The 14618-nt window shown below is 40.3% G+C and overlaps 1 protein-coding gene across 1 annotated transcript in view; it reads left to right on the forward strand.

Annotated features, from left to right (window-relative positions):
- RBL2 (RB transcriptional corepressor like 2) overlaps positions 1-14618 on the forward strand; it is a 57305-nt gene that overhangs the window by 30887 nt on the left and 11800 nt on the right. Inside the window, exons 12-17 of the mRNA XM_062177520.1 lie at positions 1622-1759; positions 3900-4064; positions 4589-4700; positions 11318-11587; positions 11760-12040; positions 12125-12301. Coding sequence (XP_062033504.1) covers positions 1622-1759; positions 3900-4064; positions 4589-4700; positions 11318-11587; positions 11760-12040; positions 12125-12301 — 1143 coding nt within the window. The remainder of the gene's footprint in view (positions 1-1621; positions 1760-3899; positions 4065-4588; positions 4701-11317; positions 11588-11759; positions 12041-12124; positions 12302-14618) is intronic.

The raw sequence follows: 14618 nt of genomic DNA on the forward strand, positions 1-14618 counted from the left end.
TTTTTTTTTTTTTAAAGATGTACTTATTTATTTGAAAGATGAGTTAGAGAGAGAGGGAAAAGGAGAGACAGAGGTCTTCCATTTGCTGGTTCATTCCCCAGATGGCCACAGTGGCCAGAGCTGGATCAATTCAAAGCCCAGAACCAGGAGCTTCTTCTGAGTCTCCCACGTAGCTGCAGGGGCCCAAGCACTTGGGCCATCTTCTGCTTCTTCCCAAGCACATTAGCAGGGAGCCGGATCAGAAGTGGAGCAGCTGTTTCTCGAACCAGTGGCCATCTGGGATGCCAGTGCTGTAGGCAGCAGCTTTACCTGCTTTGCCACAGCGCTGGCCCCTGCTGGGTCACATAGTAATTTTATGTTTAACTTTTTGAGAACCTGCTATATGTTTTCCATGCAGATCATTTTACATTCATGCCATCAGTGTGTAAAGAATTTGTTTCTCTGCATCCTCAAATGTTATTTTCCACTTTCCTAGTAACATCTATCCTAATTGGTGTGAAGTGGTAGTTCATGGCACTTTTGATTTGCATTTCCCTAATGACTAGTGATGGTAAATATTTTTTCATGTGCTTGTGGGCCCTTTGTATATCTTCTTTGGAGAATTGTCTACTTCAGTCTTTTGTCCATTTTTGAATTGGTTGATATGCTTTTTTTATTGTCAAACTGTAGGAGTTTTTTGTATATTTTTGTTAGTAATCCTTATCAGATACATGATTTGCAAATATTTTTTCCTCATTCTGTGAGTTTTCACTCTGTTAGTAGTTGACTTTCATGCCAGAATGTTTTTAATCTTTTTAAAATATATTTATTTATTTGAGAGGCAGAGGCAGAGAGAACTCAGCAGATGGAAGACCTCTCTCTCTCTGCCTTTTCTTCTTTCTGTGTGTAACTCTGACTTTCAAATAAATAAATTAAAAAAAAAAAAAAAAAGTGAAGCAACTGGGACTCAAATGGGCACCCATATGAATTGCCAGCACTGCAGGCGTCAGCTTTACCTGCTACGCCACAGCACCAGCCCCTGTTTTTAATTTTAATGAAGTTCAATTTCATCTCTGTTTTCTTTTGTTGTTTTTACTTTTGGTGACTGGTAACTTTTTAAATTAAAAAATGATAACTGTTTTTATGTAATGGAAAATGAATGAGCAAAAAGAAAATAAAAATTATCTGTGACTATGTCACCCTGTGATAAACATACTGATTTTTGGTACATGGTCACATGGCTAGTCACCTGCCCACCTGTCTGCCTTCCAGCTGTCTTTATGACAGTGCCTCTTACTGTAAATACGATTTTGTAACATCTTTCCACATCATCTAAGCCTAAGCAGGGGTGTGTGTGTGTGTGTGTGTGTGTGTTTTGGTTTGGGATGTAATCTCTTTTAGATACATGAGTATTTCATAATATATAAGATTTTTCAAAGTTCTTGTATATTCCTTTAATTTATATTTTTTGCTTAAAATAGGCATATTATTACAAAGTTAAGAAAAATTTTGTAAGGAAATAAGCACATACTTTTCACTAACTCAAATTATAAGATTTTGGCATCTGTGTAACTTGGCTAGATATGAAATGTATGTTTGGAGTGGTCTGATATTTCTAAATGTTAATAACTTTGTTTTGTAGGGTATTCTGGAACAAGATGCATTCCACAGATCACTCTTGGCCTGCTGCCTTGAGGTCGTCACTTTTTCTTATAAGCCTCCTGGGAATTTTCCATTTATTACTGAAATATTTGATGTGCCACTTTATCATTTTTATAAGGTATTTAAAAAATATGAAACTTATAGGGGGACAGTTGGGTAGTAGAAATTTCTAATGTTTTATAGCACAGCAGGATAACTGGTTGACAATTAACAGAGTATTTCAAAATAAGCTTAAGAGAGGATTTTGAACATTCCCAACACAAAGCAGTAATAAATGTTTGAGAGGATAGATATAGCAGTGATCCTCTGATCACTCCACATTGTACACATTTATTGAAATATCACACCATACCCCATAAATAGGTACAGTTTGTGTGTGTCAATTATAGATAATATATATATATGTATATGTATATGTATATTTAAGATTTTATTTATTTGAGAGGTAGAGTGACAGAGATGGGGAGAGACTGAGAGAGAGGTCTTCCATCCTCTGGTTCACTCCGCAAATTGCTACAATGGCTGGAGCTAAGCCAATCTGAAGCCAGGAGGCAGGAGCTTCCTCTGGGTCTCCCATGTGAGTAGCAGAGTCCCAGACACATGGGCCATCTTTCACTGCTCTCCCAATCCATAAGCAGAGAGCTGAATCTGAAGAGGAGCAGCCAGAAGACATGAACCAGCGTTCATATGGGGATGCTGTGCCTCAGGCAGAGGCTTAACCTACTATACCGCAGCACCGGCCCCAGTAAAAATATATTTTAAAAGATACAATATTGTTAAGGAAATTGTAGTTGAGACCAACTTGCTGTTGTTAATTATCTAGTTTATGAATATTTATTCTACTTTTAATTATTTAATAATTTCTTTTTAAGACTTGTTTATTTATTTGAATCAAGTCAGAGCTACAGAGACAGAGTGAGAAGGAGGGAGAAAGAGGGAGAAAATCTTCCATTCACTGGATGGAAAATCATCCATCTACTCCCTTGATGGCCACAATGGCCAGGGCTGAGCCAGTCCAAAGCCAGGAGCCAGGAGCTTCTTCCAGGTCTTCCATATGGGTAGCAGAGGCCCAAGCACTTGGACCATCTTCCACTGCTTTTCCAAGGCATATAGCTGAGAGTTGTATCTGAAGTGGAGTGGCTAGACACGAACTGGCACTCATATGGGCTGCCAGCATTGCAGGTAGTGGTTTTATGCTACACCACAACGCTGGCCTCTAATAATTTCTATTCCATTTGTGGAACAGAGAAGAAATTAACAGTCTTAAAGCCTATATAAATTATTTTACAAATACAGGAGTATTTTAGCTCTATTTTGGATAAAAATCTGCATTTGATTTCTCCCTTTATTTGATAATGGATTTCAGAATACTGGGATTTTTTATGAGCTAACAAGAAGGCTTAAACAAGTACAACACATGGGGCCGGCGCTGAGGTGTAGCAGGTAAAGCCACTACCTGCAGTGCCGGTATCCCATATGGGCGCTGGTTTGAGTCGCCGCTGCTTCAGTTCCAATTCAGATCTCTGCTATGGCCTGGGAAAAAAGCAGTATAAGATGGCCCAACTCCTTGGGCCCCTGCACTCACGTGGGAATACCCAGAGGAGGCTCCTGGCTCCTGGCTTTGGATTGGCACAGCTCTGGCTGTTGCGGCCAGCTGGGAAGTGAACCAGCAGATGGAAGACCTCTCTCTCTGCCTCTCCTTTTCTCTCTGTGTAACTCTGACTTTCAAATAGATAAATAAATCTTAAAAGAACAAAAAACAAACAAAAATGCAACACATGTCACTAGCTAATCTTGTATAACAAAACTGAAAGTCCTCTTTCATATTTTATAGATAGGCACAGTTATAGATTTTGTTTTGCAGCTCTTTTCTTAATACTCAACAGATTGAATTTATTGTAACTCACATAGTCAAATCTAATTTTGTAGTGTCATACATTGAATTTTTAGACAGATTTTTTAATATGAAATTGTAAGGTATATACTCAACCTTAATATACACAGCATATTTTTCATTAAAAAAGTAACTATGTCACTGTATAAAAGATTTTAGATAATTCAAATACATTAGTTAATCTTCACAAGGAGTGAAAAGAACAGCTGTTTCAAAATAGTGCTATTCTAATGTTTGGTTATTTGCCTAATGTTTAAAAAAAACATTTAAATAGATGTTCCCATTTTCCTTTTATGTTTAATAAAAACTTTTTCTAAGATCATAATAATTATTGAATTGGCCAAGGCATTTTTCTTTATTTCAGGTGATAGAAGTATTCATTAGAGCAGAAGATGGCCTCTGTAGAGAAGTGGTGAAACACCTTAATCAGATTGAAGAACAAATCTTAGATCATTTGGCGTGGAAATCAGACTCCCCACTCTGGGATAGAATTAGAGACAATGAAAACAGAGTTCCTGCATGTGAAGAGGTTTGTGAAAATATTTTAATATCTCTCTATATGAAAGCACAGTGCTTTATTCTAATCATAATCCCCTCTCAACAGAGAGCAGTTAAATTTTGTGTCTTCCTCTTAGAGCATGAGAGGTGGCCTTTGGGTTTAGTATAGTATTCCTGTGGCAAAGATGAGACAAGAGTCAGAGATCATTTATGATTGCCCCAAGATTTCAGTGTCAGAATAAAAATTCAGTGTTCTTTCTTGACTTCCTGATCAAGTTTCTGTTCCTTGGAGTGACTAATACTCTACCTCTTCCAATCTGTAATGAAGCTTGATGTGTGTTTAGTATCAAGTTCATCAGGTTTGAATCTTTCTAGGACTTCTAGAATTCTTTTTTTAGCTTTAGTATGAAAATGAAAAAGGCAGCTGGTTTTATTTAGGTGGAGTAACTAATGAGCCACAATCCTTTTTGTTTTGTTGCCTTAGGTTATTGTTACTGTATTGCTAATGAAAATGCTTTTTGGATATTGCCATTTTGTGTAAATAATTCTCTATAGGTCATGCCACCACAGAATCTGGAAAGAGCTGATGAAATTTGTATTACTGGTTCCCCTTTGACTCCCAGAAGGGTGAGTGAAGTTCGTGCTGATACTGCAGGACTTGGAAGAAGTAAGTTTAAAATACTGGAAGGAATACTTTGGAACCTAATAGCTGGAGATTTCAAGTTATCTAAACCTACAAGTGAAGTGAATAGGGTATATTAAGAAGAAATATCCTGTGTATTTTAGCGCCACATGGCCCACTTAAAAATAATGTTTTGAAAGAATAAGAACACAGGAAAATATAGAACAAGTATCTTTTGAAAGGATAGCATACCAAGTATTTAATATGATCTCTATTTTTTAGTGTCTTTCTAAGTAAACAAAAGGACAGAAATGAAAAAATTAAAATGTTAAGAATGGGCCAGTGCTGTGGCATAGTAGGTAAAGCAACTGCCTGCAGTGCTGGCATCCCATATGGGCGCCAGTTCTAGTTCCTGTTGCTCCACTTCTGATCCAGCTCTCTGCTGTGGCCTGGGAGAGCAGTAGAAGATGGCCTAGGCCCTTGGGCCCCAGCACCCACATGGGAGACTTGGAAGAAACTCTTGGCTCCTGGCTTTGGATCGGCACAGCTCCAGCCGTTACGACCTTTTGGGGAGTGAACCAGCGGGTGGAAGACCTCTCTATCTCTGCCTCTGCCTTTCAAATAAATGAATAAAATCTATGAAAAAAAAATGTTAATAATCTGTGGGGTGATAGAGTTCCTGGTGATTTCTATAATCTTTTTTTAAAGATTTGCTTATTTGAAAAGGCAGAGCACCCAGGACGAGGCAAGGCCAAAGAAGTCAGGAATGCCATTCCGGTCTCCCACATGGGTGGCAGGGGGCCAGACGTTTGGGCCATCACTGGCTGCCTTCCCAGGTGCATTTGCAGAGAGCCAGATCCGAAGTGGAGCAACCAGGACTTGAATCAGCAAACTGGCACTTGAATGATTCTGGCCTTCTAAGCGCAAGCTTACACCACTGTGCACAACACTGGCCCCATCTATAAATTTTAAAGGCAAATGTGTATTTTTTTTTTTAAAAAAAAAGATTCATATATTTATTTGAAAGTCAGAGTTACACAGAGAGAGAAGCAGAGGCAGAGAGAGAGAAAGTTCTTCCATCTGCTGGTTCACTCCCCAGTTGGCCGAAATGGCTGGAGCTGTGCTGATCCGAAGCCAGGAGCTTCCTCTGGGTCTTCTCATGTGGGTGCATCTTATACGACTTTCCCAGGCCATAGCAGAGAGCTGGACTGGAAGTGGAGCAGCCGGGACTTGAACTAGCACCCATATGGGATGTCAGCACTGCAGGTGGCAACTTTACCTGCCTGCCCCATGTATTACTTTTAAAATCAGAAGAAGGGGCCGGCACTGTGACATAGTTAGATGAAGCTGTGCTTGTGGCTATATGGGCACTGGTTTGAAGCCCAGCTGCTCTACTTCCAATCCAGCTCTCTGCCAATGTGCCTGGGAAGGCAGCAGAGGGTGGCCCAGGTGCTTGGGCCTCTGCACCAATGTGGAAGACCCAAAAGAAGCTCCTGGCTCCTGGTTTTGGATGGGCCCAGCTTCAGCCGTTGAGGCCATTTGGAAAGTGAAACAGTGGATGGAAGATCTCTCTTTCTGTAACTCTGCCTTTCAAATAAATAAACAAATCTTAAAAAAATAAAATCAGAAGTAGCTTTCTTATTGATAGGGCTGCATGATCCAATTAGGTGCAGATAAGCCAGTGAGATTAGAGGACTCTGTGGTTTGAGATTCCTCAGCTCTTTGTCAGTTGAGTTGTGCTGTTTGAATTAAAAGAAAACAGTATTAACCAAACAAGTATAGAAAAGGGCACTTTTGCTGTGCATCTGGTTTATAATTTAGGCTGCTTTTTGGATGTTCTGTCAGGTTAAGTTTATTTTATCTATGTGAGATAAAAGTACTTTTCAAAGAGTAATTATATAAATTCAGAGTTCTGAGTTACTGGGTACCACTAGAATAATATTCTTGTTTATACATTATTTTGTAATGTAATTGATAAGCACTGGTTGTACAAGAAAGTTTTTTTTTAATAAAAACTTATTTATTTATTTGAAAGTGAGAGGGGCCGGTGCCGTGGTGTAGTAGGTTAATCCTCCATCTACAGCACTGGCATCCCACGTGGACGCCGACTCTAGTCCCGGCTGCTTCTCTTCCAATCCAGCTTTCTGCTATGACCTGGGAAAGCAGCAAAGATGGCCCAAGTGCTTGGGCCTTTGCACCCACGTGGGAGACCCGGAAGAATCTCCTGGCTCCTGGCTTCAGATCGGCGCAGCTCTGGCCGTTGCAGCCATTTGGGGAGTGAACCAACGGAAGGAAGATCTTTCTCTCTGTCTCTCCCCTTCACTGTCTGTAACTCTACCCTCTCAAATAAATAAATAAAATCTTTAAAAAAAAAAAAAAGAAAGTGAGAAAGTGAGAGTTAGATGCAGAGAGAGAAGTAGAGGCAGAGAGAGAGAGAGCGAGAGGTCTTCCATCCACTGGTTCACTCCCCAAGTGGCTGCAGTGGCTGAAGCTGAGCCAATCTGAAGCCAGGATCCAGGAGCTTCTTCCAGGTCTCCCACACTGGTGCAGGGGCCCAAGGACTTAGGCCATCTTCTGTTGCTTTCCCAGGCCATAGAGAGAGCTGGATTGGAAGTGGAGCAGCTGAGACTTGAACTGGTGTCCATATGGGATGCCGGTGCTGCAGACAGCAGCTTTACCTGCTACACCACAGTACCAGCCCCGAATGATGAGTTTTAAAGTCAAGATTCACTTAAGTCAACACATATAAATGTGGATAATCTAAATGAAACTGCATTTTGAAAGAGTTATAATGGCTTCCCTGTTTTTATGCCTATTATGCTCTCAGTCTTGTCTGTATATCTGACAGCAGTTTTGTCCTATTTCTATAGAATTTTTACTTCCTAATTTATGATTAAGACTTTATAGGAAACTTCATTTTCCTTTTACAGGGAGTCTTCAGATAGTTTGTGGAAATTGCATATTATGTGGAAATTGCATATATTAATATATTATTGCATATATAATGCATATTATGGGTTTAAACAAATTTTTGCACCAAAATCAACTTACCTTTTAAGTTCATTTTCCACCAAATTTTTGAAGTATCTTCATATTTATCATATTTATGAGGTCTCTTAATAATTTACAAGATTATGATCCTAATGTATTCTTTCTGATTCTGCAGCTTTATACCAAATAAAAATCTAGTAAGTTCATTTACTTTTATATCATCAGGAAATACAAATGTTAAGCCACTGTCTATCAGGATTTACTTCTCTTACTTCCTATGACTTTCCTACCTATCAGGAAATATGAAAAAATTCATGAAAAAATAAAAACTAAGAGATAAAAAGTAAACAATATAAACTTTATTTCTCGACAAAAACTCCATCAATTTCAAGGCATTTCTATAGCTTTTTTTTTTTTTAAAGGATACCAGCCATTTAATCCATCCTTAAAGAACTGGGGGCCCTAAGAATTTAACCAGGCTAATGCAGTCTTATTTGTATTATTAACTAAAGAAAAATGGATATTCTTTAAAGATTTTTAAGAATAGGAAGCAAAAGTAAGTCAGAAGGACCAACTAAGGACTGGTGAGGTGAATGCTTAATGACTTCCCATTGAAACAGGCAAAGTTGCCCATGTTTGATGAGAGGAGTGAGCAGGAGTGTTGTCATGATGGAGAAGGACACTCCGGGGAGGCTTTCATGGGTATTTTTCTGCTAAAGCTTTGGCTAACTTTCTCAAAACACTCTCATAACAGGCAGGTGGCAGGTGGCAGTTTTTACTTCACCCTCTAGAAAATCAGCAAGCTAAATGTCTCGAGCATCCCAAAAAAACAATCTGCTTTTGCTGCGGTTGAACCACTTCCCACCTCCTGGTAGCAATTGCTTTCGTTGTGCTTTGTGTTCAGGATCATTCTGGTAAAGCCGTATTTCATCTCCTGTTAGACTTCTTCAAAGAAATGCTTCAGGGTCATGATCCCATTTGTTTAAATTTTCCATTGAAAGCTCTGCTATTGTCTGCAGCTGAACTGCGCACAAAAGATTTGACGTCCATCAGGCATAAAGTTTGCTGCACTTTACTTTTTCGGTCAGAATTGTGGAAGCTGAACAGTCATGACATCTGTCCTGTTGGCTATTGGTTCTGCTATTAATCCTCAGTCCCCTTAAATGAGGGCACGAACAGGATTAATTTTGTCCTCGCAAGTTCATTTAAATGGGTAAAATGCATGTTGTGTGAACTGTATTTCAGTAATGCTTTTTGTAAAAACTAAGCTTAAATGACTCTAAACAATGGGATTATATTAGAAAGTTCATGGAAAATGGAATTGAAAGTTGTTTATTTTGGTACAATAAATTTTGAAGTCCATACATAGTTTTTTCTTTCTTTTTTTTTTTTTTTTTATTTATCTATTTACTTGAGAGGCAGAGCTACAGACAGGGAGAGAGGGAGAGAGAGGTCCTCCATCTGCTGGCCCACTCTCCCACTCCCTAAATGGCTGCAAGGGCCAGAGCTGAGCCAGGCGAAGCCAGGAGCCAGGAGCTTCCTCTAGGTCTTCCTCATGTGTGCAGGGGCCCAATCACTTGGGCCATTCTCCACTGCTTTCTCAGGCCATAGCAGAGAGCTAGATCAGAAGTAGAGCAGCCAGGACCCGAACCAGTGCCCACATGGGATGTCGGCACCACAAGTGGAGGCTTAATCTGCTATGCCACAGCGCTAGCCCTCATAGTTTTTTCATAGTACACATTCTATTAATCTTACTTCTATAACTATTTATTTATTAATTGGTTTGAAAGAGCAACGGAGAGAGCAAGAGAGATTTTCCAGCTGCTGGTTCACCCCTCAAATGGCTGCAACAACCAGGGTTGGGCCAGGCCAAAGTCAGGCCCCAGGAACTCTATCCTTGCCTCCCACTTGGTGGCAGGGACCCATCTGCTGCTGCCTTCCCAGGTTCATTATCAGGAAGCCGCATTGGAAGTGGAGTAACCAGGACTCAGCTGGTGCTCTGGTATGGGATGCTGGCATCACACGTGGCAGACTAACCCATTGTACCAGAATGCCAGCCCCTCCATGAACTTTTTGAGGACCCCTCATGTGCATGGATTTTAAAATTTTTATGCCAAAATAAACTTATCTTTTAATTTCACTTTTTCCACAAACTTTTTGAGTTCCTTTGCTAAAGAACACGATTAAGCTTTAGTATTTTTTTTTTAATCTGGAAAAATACAAAGAGGAAAATATATAAAACCAGGGGAAAGTTACTACCATCATGTCTGCTTGTCAAGTGAGGCTTCACAGTGAAATCATTTCATCCGTGAGTGTTAAATTTAATGTGGTCAGAAATATTATATAAAAATGGATTTATTCATTAAGTTGCCTCAAAATCATGAAAGCTATGTGGTAGTCAAGGCCAAAGCCTAGTTTGATTTATGGAAAGTGGAGTGTAAAAGGGAGCACTGTGAGACAAAGAAAAACTCCATTTAAAAATTTTGCTTTCAGGCCGGCGCCGCGGCTCACTAGGCTAATCCTCCGCCTGTGGCACCGGCACACCAGGTTCTAGTCCCGGTCGGGGCACTGGATTCTGTCCCGGTTGCTCTCTTCCAGGCCAGCTCTCTGCTGTGGCCAGGGAGTGCAGTGGAGGATGGCCCAAGTGCTTGGGCCCTGCACCCCATGGGAGACCAGGAGAAGCACCTGGCTCCTGCCTTCAGATCAGCGCAGTGCGCCGGCCACAGCGCACCGGTCACGGCGGCCATTGGAGGGTGAACCAACGGCAAAGGAAGACCTTTCTCTCTGTCTCTCTCTCTCTCACTGTCCACTCTGCCTGTCCAAAAAAAAAAAAAAAAAAAATTTTGCTTTCAGTAGTCTTTGGTTGAATTTGCATAGGCAGATTTATAGGCAAGCTATTCTGTAATTTTTGTTTGTTTTTTAAATTTTGAAATCTCAAACAGTAATTTCTTAATGTAACAGTTTATTTAAACAGATTTATTTATGGATTTGAAAGGCAGAGTTATGGAAAGAAAGGGAGAGACAGAGATCTTCCATCCACTGATTCACTCCTCAAATGGCTACTTTGGCTGGGGTTGGGCTAGGCCAAAGCCAGGAACCTAGAGCTCTATCCAGGTCTCCTGTGTGGGTGGCAGGAGTCCAAGTTGTTGGGCCATCTTTCACTGCTGTCCCAGGTGAATTATCAGGGCTGGCAATGTGGTGTACTGGCTAAAACTGCTGCCTATGATGTTGGTATTCCATATGGTTGCCAGTTCAAATCCTGGCTGCTCCACTTCCCATCCAGTTCCCTGCTAAAGTGCCTGGGAAGATGGTCCAAGTTCTTGGGCCCTTGTACCCATGTGGGAGACTCAGAGGAAGTTCCAGGCTCCTGGCTTCAGCCTGGTCAGCCTTGGCTGTTGCAGCCATTTGGGGAATGAACCAACAGGTAGAAGATTTCTCTCTGTGTCTCTCCTCCCTTTCTCTGTAACTCTTGCATTTCAAATAAATAAATCTTAAAAAAAAAAAAAAAGAGTAGCTGGAACTCAAAGCAGTACTGATATGGTCTGACAGCATCACAGGCAGCAGTTTTACCCACTGCATCACGACACTGGCCCCTGAACATAAGAGTTTAGATGGAGGTCTGGTCTCAATCTCTGAGTTGAAATGATTTGTGTGATTTGCTTTGACCCTAGGCATAACCTCTCCAACTACATTATATGACCGGTACAGCTCCCCAACAGCCAGCACTACCAGAAGGCGGCTATTTGTTGACAATGACAGCCCCTCTGATGGAGGGACACCTGGGCGCATTCCTCCACAGCCCCTCGTCAATGCCGTCCCCATGCAAAATGTATCTGGGGAGCCGGTTTCTGTCACACCAGTTCCTGGACAGACCTTGGTCACCATGGCAACAGCCACCGTCACAGCCAACAATGGACAAACAGTGACCATTCCTGTACAAGGTAAGGAAGGCAGAGTTGGATATTGAGTTACCTGAGATTTTGATGATATGGCACAGGGGAGAAAGGGGAAGACAGGGTTTGAGAGGGGAGAAATTGGAAACCTCTGCCTGGAGAAAATGTATTATCAACATTTTCTTCTTTTTTTTTTTTTTTTTCCTGTAACAAACTTTAGGTATTGCCAATGAAAATGGAGGGATAACATTCTTCCCAGTCCAAGTCAATGTTGGGGGACAGGCACAAACTGTGGCTGGCTCTCTCCAGCCTCTCAGTGCTCAGGCCCTGGCCGGAAGTCTGAACTCTCACCAGGTGACAGGAACAACTTTGCAAGTTCCTGGCCAGGTGGCCATTCAGCAAATTTCCCCAGGTGGACAACCCCCGAAACAAGGCCAGCCTTTAACCAGCAGCAATATTAGACCCAGGAAGACCAGTTCTTTATCACTTTTCTTTAGAAAGGTAATTCTTCATGTACTCTTAACAGAACATGAGCTTAGGAAATACAAGTATTGAACAAAGATTGACATGTTTTTTATCTGTTAGGTTTATCATTTAGCAGGTGTCCGCCTTCGAGATCTTTGTGCTAAACTAGATATTTCAGATGAACTGAGGAAAAAAATCTGGACCTGCTTTGAATTCTCCATAATTCAATGTCCTGAACTTATGATGGACAGACATCTGGACCAGCTGTTAATGTGCGCCATTTATGTGATGGCCAAGGTGAGGACTGTTTGGAACTGAAAAGGCAAAGATGCTACTTTATTACCCAAAACATTTTTAACAGCTTTATTGATATGTAATTCACTCGTTTAAAATGTATACTTAATGTGTCTTACATTACATATACAATATCTGTATATTCACAGATATGTGCAGTATTCACAATTTTAAAATATATTCTGTTTTATAGATAGATGCATAGAAATATCCACTGGACATTTGAGATGTTTTTCTTTTTTAGCTGTTATGAATGCTATTAACATTTGTGTACAAGATTTTGTGTGGATGTATGCTTTGTGTTCTCAAGGCTACAATATCTAGTAAAGAATTATTGAGACATATAGTAACTGGCAGACTTTTAACCAGAGTTTTGTACCATTTCACATACGCACCAATAATATGTGAAGGTCTTAATTTCTTCACTTTCTCATAAATACTTTTTATGCTTTGGTTTTTTAAAAAATAACTAATATATATGGTCACTATTTTAAAGAAGACAGCTCAGTGGTATTTATACATTCACAGTGTTGGCCGGCGCCGTGGCTCAACAGGCTAATCCTCCGCCTTGCGGCGCCGGCACACCGGGTTCTAGTCCCGGTCGGGGCACCGATCCTGTCCCGGTTGCCCCTCTTCCAGGCCAGCTCTCTGCTGTGGCCAGGGAGTGCAGTGGAGGATAGCCCAAGTGTTTGGGCTCTGCACCCCATGGGAGACCAGGAGAAGCACCTGGCTCCTGCCATCGGAACAGCGCGGTGCGCCGGCCGCAGCGCGCCTACCGCGGCGGCCATTGGAGGGTGAACCAACGGCAAAAGGAAGACCTTTCTCTCTGTCTCTCTCTCTCACTGTCCACTCTGCCTGTCAAAAAAAAAAAAAAATTATACATTCACAGTGTTGTAAACCTACCACCTTCTTTACATTCCAAAACATTTCCATTGCTGTGAAGTAAAACCCCTTACCCATTAAGTGATTTTGTCCTATTTTCCCTCCCACATCCCCCTGTAACTGCCAGTTAGCTTTCTTACTCTGAATTTATGTTCTTGATATTTCATATAATGGAATGATACAATCTAAGAGTGCTTCAGAAAGTTAGTGGAAATGGAATTGAACAAAATTTTGGTGCTAAAAATCTTTTGGAATCCATACAACTGAGAGATCTTCAAAATATTAATGAAAATAATATATTTTTCAAAACAGTACATGGATTTCAACTGTTTTGCACCAAAATTTGTCTTTTAATTCTGTTTTTTCATGAACTTTTTAAAGTACCCTTGTATGTGGCTTCTTTCGTAGGAATGTTAGGATGTTTTTAAGGTGCATCATGTTGTAACAGGTATCAGAACTCTGTCCCCTTTCGTGGCTGAATGATATTTCATTGTATGGATGTATCACATTTTGCTTAGTAGTGGTCATTGCTGTTTGAATCCTTTGGCTGCTGTGAATAGTGCTGCTATGAATATGTGTGTGTGTGTGTGTGTACTTGAGGGCCTATTTTCAATTCTTGGGTTTACCTCTAGCAGTGGAATTGCAGGATTATGTGTGTTTAACCTTCTGAGGAACAACAATGCTGTCTTCATCTTTTATTCATCTTTTATTGCTACCAGAAATACAAAAGAGATCCCATTTCTCCATATTCCTGCCAACTAATTTTATGTTTTCTTATTTTTTAAAAAAATTATAGCCTAGCTACCACAGTATTGAGTGATATCTCATTGTGGTTTTGGTTTGTATTTGCTTAATTAATACTAAGCATCTATTATGCTTCACTGGCCATTATCTTAGTTTTTGATTCTAGCCATTATAGTGGCGGTGAAATGCTATCTCATGGTGTTTTTGATTTGCATTTATCTAATGATCAATGATCTTACACACCTTTTCATTTGTTTTGGTTTTTCATTTTAAGATTCTTTTGGCCATTCTGAGTCCCTTGAAATTTCATATGAATTTTAAAATCAGGTTACAAAAGAGTCAGCTAGACGTCTAATAGGGCTACATTGAATCTGTACATCAATTTGGGGGTATTACCATCTTAACAATTGCAAGTCTTCTGATCTGTGAACAGGAGATGTTTTATATTTATTTAGATCTGTAATTTCTTTCAAAAATGTTTTATACTTTTTAGATTATAACTTCAGTACTTTCATTAAATTTATTCTTAACATATTTTTTCTAAGATTTATTTTATCTATTTGAAAGGCACTTAGGGAGAGACAAAGAGAGGTCTTCCATCCACTTGTTCACTCCCCAAATGGCTGCAACAGCTAGAACTGGGCCAGGCCGAAACCAGGAGCCAGGAGCTTCCTCAGGGTCTATCACGTAGGTG

Source organism: Lepus europaeus, chromosome 19 (genome assembly GCF_033115175.1).
Source record: "Lepus europaeus isolate LE1 chromosome 19, mLepTim1.pri, whole genome shotgun sequence".
Classification (NCBI taxonomy): Eukaryota; Metazoa; Chordata; class Mammalia; order Lagomorpha; family Leporidae; genus Lepus; species Lepus europaeus.